General features: G+C 34.1%; 2 protein-coding genes across 2 annotated transcripts; one reads left to right on the top strand and one right to left on the bottom strand.

Annotated features, from left to right (window-relative positions):
- Positions 1-2424: 2424 nt before the first annotated feature.
- Positions 2425-9803, top strand: LOC106777579 (protein transport protein SEC16A homolog). The gene is made up of 13 exons (XM_014665214.2): positions 2425-4640; positions 4757-5077; positions 5451-5579; positions 5655-5777; positions 5906-6073; positions 6213-6338; positions 6420-6554; positions 7034-7161; positions 7234-7342; positions 7427-7744; positions 7849-7983; positions 8075-8370; positions 8775-9803. The coding sequence occupies exons 1-13, from the start codon at positions 2865-2867 to the stop codon at positions 9280-9282; spliced, it is 4272 nt and encodes a 1423-aa protein (XP_014520700.1). The 5' UTR covers positions 2425-2864; the 3' UTR covers positions 9283-9803.
- A 1095-nt stretch (positions 9804-10898) lies between these two features.
- On the bottom strand, positions 10899-14317 carry LOC106777224 (probable pectinesterase 68). Its single transcript, XM_014664781.2, has 5 exons — positions 13891-14317; positions 13558-13747; positions 13106-13312; positions 12024-12262; positions 10899-11252 (listed from the first exon to the last, which is right to left on the bottom strand). Exons 1-5 carry the CDS (start codon positions 14160-14162, stop codon positions 11096-11098), a joined length of 1065 nt encoding a protein of 354 aa, XP_014520267.1. The 5' UTR covers positions 14163-14317; the 3' UTR covers positions 10899-11095.
- Positions 14318-14522: the final 205 nt, after the last annotated feature.

The following is a 14522-nucleotide window of genomic DNA, read 5'->3' as shown; positions in this document are numbered from 1 at the left end:
ATTAATCAAATAGAGTAGTTTTATAAATAATTTGATTTATCATCATTATTAATAACTAATTGTATTAATTTTCATAATTTCAGCATCGGTGAAAATAACATAATCTATAACACATCATTCTCATCATCAACAAATCAACATTTTCTTATAACAAAACATCTAAATTTTCAAAAATTACCCTAAATTATGATTATTAAAACCCAAATACTTTAAATGAAGTTAAAACATATATTAGGAATCACCGTAATACCATTTAAATGAGATAATATCACTTAACCAATAAAATAAGTTTTGATATTGATGCTACATTGCTTGAATTATTGTTTATTTCTCAAACTTAGTTGTTTTCCTCGTGGTTCATCATTCTTTTTTATTGGAGTTGTGATTTATTTGGTTGGTTTCCTCGTGGTTTTGATCATTCTTTTTTGCATTCAAACTATACGATCTTCTATATAGTTGCTCAGTCATGTAGTAATTACAACATTGGAAACTTTAAAATATTCACAAATCATCAAAATAATCATTTTTTTTATAAATAAATTTACGTTAAGTATTAGTATGAATTTTATCATCTGACTATATTAACATCTCAAAACTCATCTATCATTTCCATCACACGAAAATTTATTAAAAAAACAATACAAAGTATAAATGATCACATCAAACATATGATGAAAATTACATCTCACATTCTGCATATTATAAAAAAAACACAAATAAATATATGAAACTAAAACATTAAATTACTTATATTGTTTTATCTAAATAGAAGTCAGATTATAACTTATCAATAATAAAGGTCATATTATATATGATATTTTATTTGGTTGGTTTTGAAGATGTGTGTAAAAAAGAGTGAATGAATTAATTTGAGGGAATGGAGAGAGGAAAATGTGATTGTTTGTTTTAAGGAATATAGAAATGAAAGTGTAAAAATGTAGAGAAAAATTCGTGGATATGTTTGTGAATAATTTGATGAATGTGATAAATAAAAAATGCTTTAATAAATTAAAATGTATTATTATAATTTTGTCCTTATGATTAAAATTAATATAAAATAAAATTAATTTAATTTAATTTAAAATAAAATATAGATGTATTTCTTAATGTCATAATACATTCTCAATTTTTCTATAATCAATGATCGACTTACCTCCCCAACAAACACAATTTGAATGCAAAACCTATAAACTGATAGTTGTGTGAAGAAATCTTTGCATGCATAAGGGTATGGATGAACACCAAATTAGAAAAATTCCAAATTACATAAAGAAAAAAACTAAAAATAATTAGATAAATGAATATTAATAACACAACTTTCTCTTCAGATCTTCTCGTCAAAGCAATGATCACATTTTCAATATCTCCTTCAAATCTGTCCATCCATGCCAATCACTATAAACAAATGCGCTACACTCATTTGTCCATATGCCTATCTAATAAATATGTAGAAACAATCACAATATTACAGTTTTAAATTTCATTTAAATATTTTATTGTTATATATTTATATAACAATGGTTGTTAAATTTAAATAGAATGAAATAATAATTCATTGTTGTAATTTTTATATGGTTATCTTGAAATCAAAATTAAATACTTATTTTTGAACATTTATCCGGTGTATATATTTCCAAAGTTTGATTTTCTGATCATTACCTTTGGATAATACATGGCACAGAAGAAGGCCTTTTGACTCCACCACACCCTCAAGACACAAGCGGAACAAAATAGTACGTGGTAGATTTGCACATTTTTCATGCCACTTTTTGTCATTATCTTCTTTTTATTTTCAACGACGGTACACAGAATTTGTCACCAACATTGTTTTGTAAATTACCCAAAAGTTATAATTTGTTTAAATTCATACGCAAAAAGTCTGTTCCCCAAATTAGAAAAAAAAAGTAAAAGAATTACGTGAGGTTAGTAAAACAATAATATTTTAATACTATGTACATATTATTTTATGTTTGATTTAGGTATTTATTAATTATTATTATTAATTATAAAATAATTTTATATTAAAGAATGACACATAATATTAAAATATTGTAAAAAAATCACAATCGAAATATCAAGTCAACAATCTTTTGTTTTTATATATAAGGATATATATAGAAAATGATCTCATGTACTTTACACATTTCATATATTTATTTTACTTTTAACTATAATTTAAAATTAAAAAAATATAATAATTATCATGCTACGATTTTTTTTAAATACAGATATACATTTCTTATTTTTTAATTGTATATATAAATTAAATAACAACTTTTACTGGATAAATTTTCAGTAATGACGTTTTTTAAAACGTTTATTATCTCTTGCTACCCTGTAAAAATCTGGCAAAATCTGGCAAGTAACCAATATAATTTTATATTACAGAATGGAGTATAAACTGTTTATCATAGATAAAAAATAAATAATCTAAAATTGAAAAAACAGAGTTGTATTGTGTTCTTGGTGGTGAGTGGGAATTGCGAAATCGAGGGCTTTTCCTCTCTCTCTCTCCAAATACTCTCTATACGGTTGCCTGCAAGATTGATAACATGGATCGCGGAGTTGTATTGTTGAATTGAGGCTCGTAGGTTTTTGCAGTTTCCGGGTACGTTTTCATCGATTTATCGTCATTGGATTGCGTGCGTTTCAGAATTCCCAGATCTTGTTTTCTGTTTTGGTTATTGAACCTTGTACTGGAGGTTCAGTTTTCAAGGGAGCAGTAGCTTCGAGAGTTTTTGTTCTGGATCTCGAGGTTTAGCTTGACGTTGAGGTTAGGAATTGCGAGAGGTGAAATCTGAGGTTGATTCAGCGTGTTTTTGTGGGATCGAGGATAATCTGTGAAGGGTTAGGGTTTTAGGTCGATGGCTTCGAATCCTCCATTTCACTTGGAGGATCAGACGGATGAGGATTTCTTTGATAAACTGGTTGAGGATGACATGGAGCCTATTAATTCTGGCCATGATGAAGGGGATGATGATTCGGATGAGGCTAAAGCATTTGCAAATCTGGGAATCAGTGATGTTGATGCTACTACTGTATTTGAGAATTCTGATGTTGGTGAGAGTGAGGTTGAAGTCAAAGGGGAATTGGGTACTGTGGAATCCGATGTGAGACTTGAAGAGGAGGGGAATTCTGTACCCTCCTCTAGTTCAGCTGGATTTGATAGTAAGGTGGATCCCAGTCATGATGGGATTGGGGTGAGATCGGAAATTACGTCTTCTTCAGCTGTTGGCACAAGTGATAAAGTTGGTAGTTCTGGGGTTAAGGAGGTGGGTTGGAATTCTTTTCATGCTGATTTGAATGGAGGTGATGGGTTTGGATCGTATTCTGACTTTTTCAGTGAGTTGGGAGATCAGTCTGGAAATGTTCAAGGGAGCGTGTATGATAATTTAAGTAGTGAGGTGAAGCCAGGTAATGAAGTTCAAAATGTTGGCTTAAATTCCTCAGGTAATTATGTGCAATATCAGGAGGGTGAAGGTTATGAAGCATCCGTAGAAAGCCACTCAAACAGGCAAGGTGATGACTTAAATGCTTCAGTAAATCATGTACAATATCAAGAGGGTCAGAATCATGTTGCATCCTCAGAAGATCACACAAATGGACAAGATCTGAGCAGTAGCCAGTACTGGGAGGATCTTTATCCTGGCTGGAAATATGATCACAACAGTGGGCAATGGTATCAAATTGATGGCTATAGTGCAACAACCACTACTCAGCAAAGCTCTGAAGCCAATGTATCTGCAGATTGGACTGCTGCTTCTGCTGGAAAAACAGAAATCTCTTACATGCAGCAAACTGCTCAATCTATCGCTGAAACTTTAGCTGAAACTGGCACAACTGGAAATGTGTCTAGCTGGAGTCAGGTTTCACAAGGGAACAATGGGTATCCAGAGTATATGGTTTTTGATCCTCAGTATCCTGGTTGGTATTATGACACAAATGCCCAAGAATGGCGTTCATTAGAAACTTACAATTCAACTGTCCAGCCTTCTGGTCTTGGACAAGAAAATGGGCATGCTTCTATCAGTACTTTCTTGCCCAATGATAATAGTTTGTATAGTGAATACGGCCAAGCTGATAAGTATGTACAGCAGAGCTTTGATAGCCAGGCTATAGATGGCAGCTGGAGTGGTTCATATGGCACTAACCATCAGCAAGGTTTTGACATGTATACAACTGGAACTGCTTCAAAAGGGGATAAAATAAGTTCTGGGGGCAACCAACAAATTCATCATTCTTATGGTCCAAGTATTTCTGAGAACAAAGATCAACAGCATACTTCTAGTTCTTTTGGATCAGCTACATTGTACAATAAAGTGAACCACAATCACGGTTTGGCTAATGGAACTTTTGAACCACGAAGCTATGGCCCAAGTGGGGACACAGTTCAACAGTTTAATTATTCAAGCACCAACATTGGGGAACAAAATGTTTTTTCAAATGATTTTACTGAAAAAAAAATTCCCTTTGGTTATTCTCCGCAATCAATTCAAGGTGGGCATCAGTTTTCACATGCCCCTCATGTTGGGAGATCATCAGCTGGACGTCCTGCTCATGCTCTGGTAACTTTTGGATTTGGAGGAAAACTCATCATAATGAAAGATCGTGATCTTTTGAGCTCATCATACGGAAGCCAGGTTAATTCTTGATTCCTCCTTTCAGTTTTGCTCAATATTGTTTCCTTTTTATTCTCTAATTTTGTATGAGTATTTTCTCAAAACAATTAACTCGGTATATTCGTTTATATCTGAAGGATTCTGTGCAAGGTTCTGTTTCTGTGCTCAACATGATAGAAGTTCTCACAGAAAGTATGGATTCTTTGAGCACTGGAAATGGTACCAGTGATTATTTCCGTGCTCTGAGCCAGCAATCTTTCCCAGGTCCATTGGTTGGCGGGAGTGTTGGAAGTAAGGAACTGTACAAATGGTTGGATGAGAGAATTGCGCATTTTGAATCACCTGACTTGGATTATAAGAAAGGTGAAAGATCGAGACTCCTTCTTTCCTTGCTTAAAATAGCTTGTCAACATTATGGGAAGCTACGATCGCCTTTCGGTACAGACACCCTACTAAAAGTAAGTTACTTCTGTAGTTATTCAGTTTCTTTTTCCCACTTTATGCAATCATTGTCAACTGAATTTGCTATAACTTTTCAAGGATGAAGGACGTTCTGTATAGCTCTGTACCATTCATCTTTAAAAGATATTAGAAGTTCACTATTGTGCATTATTTCTATCATGATGCAGACGATCATTGTCCTTTATTTCTCTACTTTTGAATCGTTTGGAGTGGGTTATGACATCATAATTCATAATTGCTTTGCAAATGGCAGTGTGGCTTTATCTTCTTTTCTTATCATTCTCCGGATAGCCAATGATTCTCTGTCATTTATTGCCCGAATACTATTCTCATGCGTATGTGACCTTTTGGGGTTTGGCTTTGATACAGGAAAATGATACTCCTGAATCTGCAGTTGCAAAACTTTTTGCTTCTTCCAAGACGAGTGGCACACAGTTCCCTCAATATGGGACAGCAAGCCATTGCCTGCAAAATTTGCCCTCTGAAGGACAAATGAGGGTGTGTATTTGACTCCTGACCCACTTCCACTCCCAGATTGTTTTGTACGCTTTTCTGATTTTGATTTTGATATAGGCAATGGCTCTTGAGGTTCAAAATCTTCTTGTCTCTGGGAGAAAGAAGGAGGCTTTACAATGTGCGCAAGAGGGACAATTGTGGGGACCGGCACTTGTTCTTGCCTCACAACTTGGTGATCAGGTCAGATATTTTCAAACTGTTCAATACTCTGCTGATATTTGATGCCTGGGCTAGAGAGTTGCCTTTGGAGTCTTACAGTCTTGTTCTCATACTGCCTTTGGCGGTTGTTGTCCATATTTGTGTTGCAGTTCTATGTTGATACAGTGAAGCAAATGGCACTACGCCAGCTGGTTGCAGGGTCACCTTTGCGCACATTATGCCTTCTAATTGCTGGGCAACCAGCTGAAGTATTCTCTGTCGATTCCTCAATTAATGGGCACCCTGGTGCTTCTAACATGGCCCAGGTGTCAGCACAGGTAATCCTAATAGAACAAACTAAGAAGTCATGCAAAGTGTATGCAATCCACATGTACTGTTTCATTTTTCAATAGTTTCAAGGGTTATCAGTTTATATTTTATTTGGAAGTCAAAACTTTTTGTTGTTTTGGTATTCAGGTCGAGTCTAATGGTATGCTTGACGATTGGGAGGAGAATCTGGCTGTAATAACTGCAAACAGAACCAAAGGTGATGAACTTGTAATTATTCACCTGGGTGATTGTTTGTGGAAGGAAAGAAGTGAGGTACAGTTCAATCTTTGATTTATTTTTTTGAAGTCTTTAAGAGTTTTCCTTTCTGGTTCTCATTTAAGATTCTTATTTTAGATTACTGCTGCACACATCTGCTATTTAGTTGCTGAAGCAAACTTTGAGTCATACTCAGATAGTGCAAGACTCTGTCTAATAGGAGCAGACCACTGGAAATCTCCTCGAACATATGCTACTCCAGAGGCTATCCAGGTATTTGAAATATCTATAGTTCTTAAGTTCCTTCTTCCACAAAATTTGGCTTTTTATTAATGTATATTTTTGAGTCCTTTTCTCACAGAACATTCTGTATGCTGTCATTGTTGTGTATCTACTGAAAAATCTCTTCATCTCAGAGATTGTTGCCAATTCTTATAGTTCTAGGATTCAGGTAGACTCAGACGAGGCTGTTTCATATTCTGTACTGTATTTGTCTAGAGGCTTAAAAGATGGAATATGCCTTTTCTAATTCTTCTTTCTTAGATTTGTTCTTCAAATGTAAGAATTTTATTTTTCTTATTCAGCCTTTTGTTTTGTAAGCTTCTTAAGTAACCTGTCTGTGTGTTATACTTGTTCCACCTCACGATCTGTTGCTTTCTAAAAAGAAAATGTTCAGTATGATCGAGTATGTGTTACATGATGTCTTTATTGAATGACTCGAAAGTTGTCTTACCTGATTGGTACTTGGACAGAGGACCGAGTTGTATGAATATTCAAAAGTGCTTGGAAACTCTCAGTTTACTTTGCATCCATTTCAGCCGTATAAGCTTATATATGCATATATGCTAGCTGAACTGGGGAAGGTTTCAGACTCGTTGAAGTAAGTTTGTGTAACATTATTTAGTTGCTATTACCTTTTATACGATCTCTTATTATTGTCATTTGATTTCAGGTACTGCCAAGCACTACTGAAATCCTTGAAAACTGGCCGTGCTCCAGAAGTAGAAACATGGAAACAATTAGCATTATCTCTCGAGGAGAGGATTAGAACTCACCAACAGGTACTCGTCCTTCAAAAAAAAATTCATTTTCTTATAGTGTCGATACTGATCAGTTATCATTTTTTTTATCAAAAAATGTTTCAGGGTGGATATGCAGCAAATATGGCTCCTGCAAAATTAGTTGGCAAACTGCTCAACTTTTTTGATAGCACTGCTCATCGAGTTGTCGGTGGTTTACCTCCACCTGCTCCAACATCATCTCAAGGAACTTTTCATGGAAGTGAACAACATTACCAACAGATTGCACCTAGAGTACCCTCTAGTCAATCCACAATGGCTGTGTCATCCTTAGTTCCATCTGCTTCGATGGAACCTATAAGTGAGTGGACAGCTGACAATAATAGAATGACAAAGCCTAATAGAAGTGTTTCTGAGCCAGATATTGGTAGAATCCCTAGACAGGTGTGTGAGTACTATTAAAGGTGTAATGTTGATTTTCATCTTCCTCTGCATTTTTTCTGTTATTAAGAGTTCTGATCGAGAAGTTGCGGTTGATGTTTTTTAAGGAAATGACCTCACCTGATGCACAAGGGAAGGCACAGGCATCAGGGGGTACTTCCCGCTTTTCACGCTTTGGCTTTGGCTCACAACTTTTGCAAAAGACAGTTGGGCTAGTCTTGAAACCTCGCCCTGGTCGGCAGGTGTGATTAGTTGTTTTATATTCTTTTTAACTGCAACAGTGCTTTGACGTGACTTCTCTAATGGTTCTTATTTTAATCTATAAATATGTAGGCTAAATTGGGTGAGAAAAACAAGTTCTATTATGATGAGAAGCTGAAGAGATGGGTGGAGGAAGGTGCGGAACTTCCAGCTGAAGAAGCTGCACTGCCTCCACCACCACCAACTGCTGCTTTCCAGAATGGGTCAACTGAATACAACTTGAAATCTGCATTGAAGACTGAAAGTTCACCTCCTTTCGAGGGATCAAACACAAGAACATCTACCTCTGAACTGAGTCCAGGGATGCCACCAATACCACCCACCTCAAATCAATTCTCTGCCCGGGGTCGATTGGGTGTTCGATCAAGGTAAACTTTTTGTCTATATTAATTATGAGTAGGGTTTGTTGGCTCCTAAGCATTGTAATGTCGAACTCCTATTCCTTTGGTTCCCTGTTTGATTACAAAATTTGAAATGAGGAAGGCCTTTAAATTTAAAGAGTGGTAAAAAATGTAGCTGAGCTGGCACAGTAATTGAATCTCAAAAGCAATATACATTTTTCTATCGACCTGGTTATGGAGGATTGTCTTGTAAGCCTAACTAATATGTATCTTAAAATGCTACACATGAAAAGAATGGAAATAAGGAAGGACCTATGGGTTCTTGGTATTCTTTTGCAGTTAGCTCAGTTTCCGGAAACAAGAAAAATTTATTATTCATTGACAAAATTTGAAAGGCATAATATTGATTAAAATGTTTTATGACTATACAGGTATGTTGACACCTTCAACCAAGGTGGTGGAAACTCTGCAAACCTGTTTCAATCCCCTTCTGTTCCATCCGTTAAACCGGCTCTTGCTGCCAATGCAAAGTTTTTCGTTCCTAGTCCTGCACCATCGTCAAATGAGCAGGCAATGGGGGCGATAGCAGAAAGCAATCAAGAAGATAGTGCAACAAATGTAGATCCTTCAACAACATCTGCCACAAATGAGTGGTCATACCAAGGCCCTCCCGCACATGTATCGGCAACAGCCATTCAGAGGTTTCCGAGCTTGGGTAACATCCCAAAACAGGGAGCGACAGAAGGAATTAACTCTCATTTTTCTAATTCACGCCGAGCAGCTTCATGGAGTGGGAGTCCTAATGATTCATTTAGCCCTCCAAATTCAGGCAATATTAGGCCTTTAGATGCCTCAAGATTTATGCCCAATGAATCTTCAATGCACACTCCAGCAAGAAATAGCAGTTATGGAGAAGATCTTCACGAGGTTGAACTCTGAGCAGATGCTCAAGCTGTAAATATAATTTTTGTTTTTGATGATCGGAATAGCTTCTCTGGATGAACGAAACAGTGGTACACACAAGTGGGGTGCACAGAAAGAGATCAGAGAATAACAACAGATATGTACCCTTTCCTCTTTTCCGTATTTTTTTATGTCTCCAACTTCCAACTCCCAACCTGGTGATGTATGATTAAATGTGGTCGACTGGAGTGTAGAGTAGGTTTTGTTTTTTTGTATTGTTTTAAATGCCACGGGAGTTGGCAGTGGACACCGTCTGAGGATTATGGAACTGGTGTGCTACAACAATGGATAGGACCACCTACTTAGGTGAGTAGTACAACTCATTTGTTCATTTTATTAAACAAGGAAACTCCTCACGAGGAAAGATCACCTCAACAGTTCAACCATAAAAGAATAGTGTACTGAATTGTGAAATATAATTTTGTTATATTCTATTTCTTTCTTCCAAATTTGTATATGACGACAACAAAATCCATAAAATTTAACTTATTTAATCTGTCATTGATTCGAGCTAAATTGAATTTCATATTATTTTAATGAGATTCGTTTATATCTGTATAAATCCAAATTTACATAATTGGATTGAAATTTAAGTCTATGTTCTTTAAAAGCAAATACTTTGATTATTTATAAATCGTTTTGAAACTTTATTTATAAATCTCAGGAATTTTATTAAAAGTTACTATGATAAAATTAAAAATTAATTTTTAGTAAGAAACGATTTTATGTATGAATTAATAAAAGTAATCTATTTTAATAAATGTTAATAAAATATCTAAAAAATGTGATTTGACCTGATTCAATTTTTAATTATAGCAATATGAAGATAAAAAATTGATATTAATAAGTATATATTTTATATTTTTATTTTTGGCTGTTTTTCCAAATCTTAATAAATGCATAACATTGTTTCCTAAAAGAAAAGCCGACATATTGAGCATGGGTAACTAAACTACACGTTATTTTCATACTTATGTGTTTTTTTCACTGAAATATAGTAATTGACATTGCTTATCTTTACATTTCTAACCATAAATATTTTTTATCTTACTATGAAGTGATGTGCACTCACATTCAAGACATATCAAATAATTAGTTCTAGGCCGAATATATTACAAGTATAAAAAACTAATTTGTTTTTTAGATTATTAATTCACCACACATTTTAAGAAATACGAAATATTCCACCAAATTTTCATTGTAAAAGAATATTCTTACAAAATATATATAAACTTTAAATTTAAAAGCCATTTTATAATTAGTATCAAACTGATTTATAAATAATCAATATTTAATTTCAGAAAATGTGGATTTGTATTTAAAATATAATCCAATTATTTGGATTTCCTTCAATAAATTTTCAAAAATGTTTATTTCAAATATAAACTTGAATTCAATTTCAATTTAATTTTTTTTTTTTTTACTTCTTTATTTACTCTCCCCAATCCAAACAAACCATATATTAGATTATATTACACCCTAGGATTGGATTTATTACTCACCTCAACAGTAAATTCTTAATAATTAACATCATTGACTGACATACATTCAAGTTGAGAATGTCTATCAAATATTATAAAAATATACATAGCTGACAAAAAGAAACTAATTTATTTTTGAAATCATTGATTAATTGCACATGAAATAAGAATGAAAGACAACAAGTGAGTATATTGACAAAAACAAATAAGTGAATTTCTATGATGACAAGAACAAATAAATGAAAGAATGTGAAAAGTAACTGTTGAATGGTTAACAGTAAAAAAAAAAAAAATAAGTTATGTTATGACTAAGCATCAGATGGTGCAATCCAGTGTCTGCCATTGACGAAACTCTTCCTGATAAATGGATGAGCCGTTTCAAAATCCAAGTCTCGGGCCAGTGAAACCCCACGAACAGCCTCTGCTCCTGGTCCCCAACACTTGTACACTCCGAAGAACACAGTCCTGTAATCATCACATAACAGATACCACCATCTTTTACTTTATTTCTTCATGCAAAATTTACATTGTAAGATATGTTTCATTGTAAGATATATATAAACATATTTCACAACAAATTTTTTATAATATTTCAACATTATTTATGTATTATTCACTTATTCAAAATTACTTCACAATCAATAATAATAATAATAATTATAAATAAGGTTAAATATGTTTTTAGTTCCTATACTTTTGGGCGATTTTGGTTTTAGTCCCTCTTTCAAACTATGGTACAATTTAGTCCTTTAACTTTAAAAAACTCTAGTTTTAGTCTTTTTTATCAAATTTTTTTTAATTTTATTTGCTGTTTCAAACGTGTTTATCAGTTAACATTGAAGCAAAAATGTGTCAAATAGTGTAAACAATCCAAATGTTATAATGAAACGTGCTTGAAACAGCAAATAATGTTAAAAACTTTTAATAAAAATAACTAAAACCAGAGTTTTCTAAAATTGAAAGACTAAATTGTACTATAGTTTAAAAGATGAACTAAAACCAAAATCGCTCAAAGTACAGGGACTAAAAACATATTTAACCCATTATAAATATCACTTTAGACTAATCACATAATGACACATAAATGATATTAAAATGTTGTAAAGAAAATGTTGTAAAAATGACTTTTCATTCATGATGCAATTTCCTTTTGCATGGATGTCTCTGAGAGTTGATGGATAGAGTGTGTATGAGATAAAGATAAAACAAAAAGGAGAAAAAGATTAGAAGAGTTACTTGTTCTTATTGTCTGCATGGTCCCAATCATCCCAACCACCATGTGCAACAATGTCATCGAAATATGTGTAGGAGTAGACGATTCTAGAATACTGTCCCATTGCTCGTCCCACATAGAGTGGACCTGTACCTGTCACCCTGCATCCTACGAATGCGAACCCTGTCTTCTCCTCCTCCTGCTTCCTGTCCTGGGCCGCTATCGACCCAAACCTGCTTGCTATTGAGTGCAGCCAGCAATCCTGATCCATTAACCAATCAATTTCCTCACTCGGCCCATTTTCATTAACCCAGCCCAACACCCAACAACTTTTATTTACTTTCACAACTACTTTAATATTTTTAAATAAGAAAAATGTCGTTTCACACGATTAGTCACAAAACAAAATTAACCTTTTGCAGTGAAAGACAATATCAAAAAGATGTAAAAAAAATTGGACAAAAAAAAGATAATAATTTAACACATAATATAAAGATAAAATAATTATAAAAATATAAATTTATTTATTTCTTCAAAGAAGAAGAAAATAGAAAGTAAAAAAATATACTGTTAAAAGTGAATGTAAAAAATTTATTTATATGAAAAATATCATTTTTCATATCAAAATACCATTAAACACAATTCAATGTCTAGTTTTGGATCTCTCCAGCTGAATCCTAAGTTTGCTGACACAAAGGTTTAATGGGCAGAAAAGCTTGCTTACTTTTCCTGGCACCACTAATCCCTCACCCAAGCCAACCCTCTAATATAAAAATACATAATCAATGAACTTTGCAGTATAATATTAGTATTCTTTTCCCATGTTGAAAAACCATGATAATAAATACTAGCTAAAAAATCAATAAATAGAAAAAAATTGTCGTTGAAATTGCATGGAAAAAGAAGTGTACTTAGTGTCTATGATTAATCTTTAATTGAAAAGAAAAAGATGGACGTTTACTTTTCTTCAGTAAAAGTTCACTTTATGTTTCTTTCTGTCTGCTTACTTTTATCTTTAGTATTTTGTATCTCTCTTTCCTTAGATTCTCTTTCTCTTGAGAAATATACACACAGACCATGAATATAAAATAAAAATTGGTAGTACCTTGTACATGGACCTGCCATTGCCAAAAATGAAATCGATGGATCCTTCAATGTAGCATTCCTTGAAGTAATGTCTGCCAGCATCGTCACAAAGTGTGTCTTGTGCGCCGTAGAACCCGCAGCCGGAGAAGTATGCCTTATCGCCGGATATGCGAAACGCCACCGCTTGCCATCCCTGCATCCCCGGCAATGGTGCAGGCGCTGTGTTCTGCATGCATCACCATATAGTAACTTTTTATCAAAAAGTATATGTAATATAAGTATTGAAAAGGCAAAAGTATAAAAAATTTGGCTTTTTACTGAACAAAATTAAAAGGTTCATTTTCTGGTATAAGTCTAGATATCTGGACTCCCGGAATTCGGGTTAAATTTATGGAAATTTGATTGAATGTTATTATCTAAATAGAAATAAAAAATGTAAAACATTAAGTGCAACAGTTGCAGTAAAAATACCTTGAAGCTGATGTTTCTGGCAGAAAAATAACTGGCAAAAACAGTAACAGAAGCGGTTCTGTAAGTACGAAGCTGCTGTCCACTGGGACCAGGGTCACTGGCTCGATCATGCCATTCTATCACCGTCACTTCTCTACCTGCACCCTCAAAAGTTATGTACGGCTTCGTCACGGGCACCACCACCTTTTCTCTGCACCATATTCAAAACAAACAAATCAAACAAAACACCACCTAATGCAAACTATCAAACACCTAAAGTACTAATTATCATTACGCTATAATTGCTTATAATGAATAATGAACTCTGTTTAATATTTATATATATATATATACTTGTAGCATCCGGCGTTGATTTTAATGAAGATATTCCTTCTGTTGTTGTCTGGGACGGCATCGACGGCGTCTTGAACGGACCGGTAGTGGCCACCGCCATTAATGTCAACCGTGATTTGACGGTGGCCGATGGGTCCGACCCAGGGCTGGTTCTTGGAAAAGTTGGCTGAAGAGAATGTCTTGAAGATAAGGTCATGGTGGGGTGTAGACGTCACTGTTGTTGCATGGAGTATAAAGGTGAAAACCACGAACACTACTTGCAGTGACACCATTTAGATAGCAGACTGTAGCATCGAACGAACGCGAAGAGAAAGAGAATGTCGAAGAAACAGCGGAGACAATTGATTTTATATTTGTATGGAAGAAAAAAGCGAGAAAAAACAGAGAGAGAGCGAGCTGGTGTATTTTATAGGTAGAGAGATACTATTTGGGTCTATTGTGACTAGGGGTTATTGGGCTTTTTTTTATATTATTTATATATTTTTAAGAAAGAATAAAAGGAGACGATGGTCTTTCCAACGGTCATTTTTTCTGACTTTTGGAAATTTGATTGGTTGACAATGCGGGAATTTATACAAAAGAAAAAAAATAATTTAATACATACGTCAGTATGTAAGAATATGTAAGAGTTT

The sequence above is a fragment of the Vigna radiata genome, chromosome 11, assembly GCF_000741045.1.
Source record: "Vigna radiata var. radiata cultivar VC1973A chromosome 11, Vradiata_ver6, whole genome shotgun sequence".
Classification (NCBI taxonomy): Eukaryota; Viridiplantae; Streptophyta; class Magnoliopsida; order Fabales; family Fabaceae; genus Vigna; species Vigna radiata.
The sequence above is the reverse complement of the archived record's forward strand: the minus strand, read 5'-3'. Positions and strand labels throughout refer to the sequence as shown.

Excerpts from the sequence above, each read along its gene's own strand:
- LOC106777579 (XM_014665214.2), top strand. The coding sequence starts at position 2,865 with ATGGCTTCGAATCCTCCATTTCACTTGGAGGATCAGACGGATGAGGAT. Across the intron at positions 5,078-5,450 it reads GTACAGACACCCTACTAAAA|GAAAATGATACTCCTGAATC; the intron begins GTAAGTTACTTC and ends GCTTTGATACAG. Across the intron at positions 7,343-7,426 it reads GGATTAGAACTCACCAACAG|GGTGGATATGCAGCAAATAT; the intron begins GTACTCGTCCTT and ends AAAATGTTTCAG.
- LOC106777224 (XM_014664781.2), bottom strand. The coding sequence starts at position 14,162 with ATGGTGTCACTGCAAGTAGTGTTCGTGGTTTTCACCTTTATACTCCAT. Across the intron at positions 13,748-13,890 it reads ATCAACGCCGGATGCTACAA|AGAAAAGGTGGTGGTGCCCG; the intron begins GTATATATATAT and ends AATATGGTGCAG. Across the intron at positions 12,263-13,105 it reads ATGGCAGGTCCATGTACAAG|GATTGCTGGCTGCACTCAAT; the intron begins GTACTACCAATT and ends TTAATGGATCAG.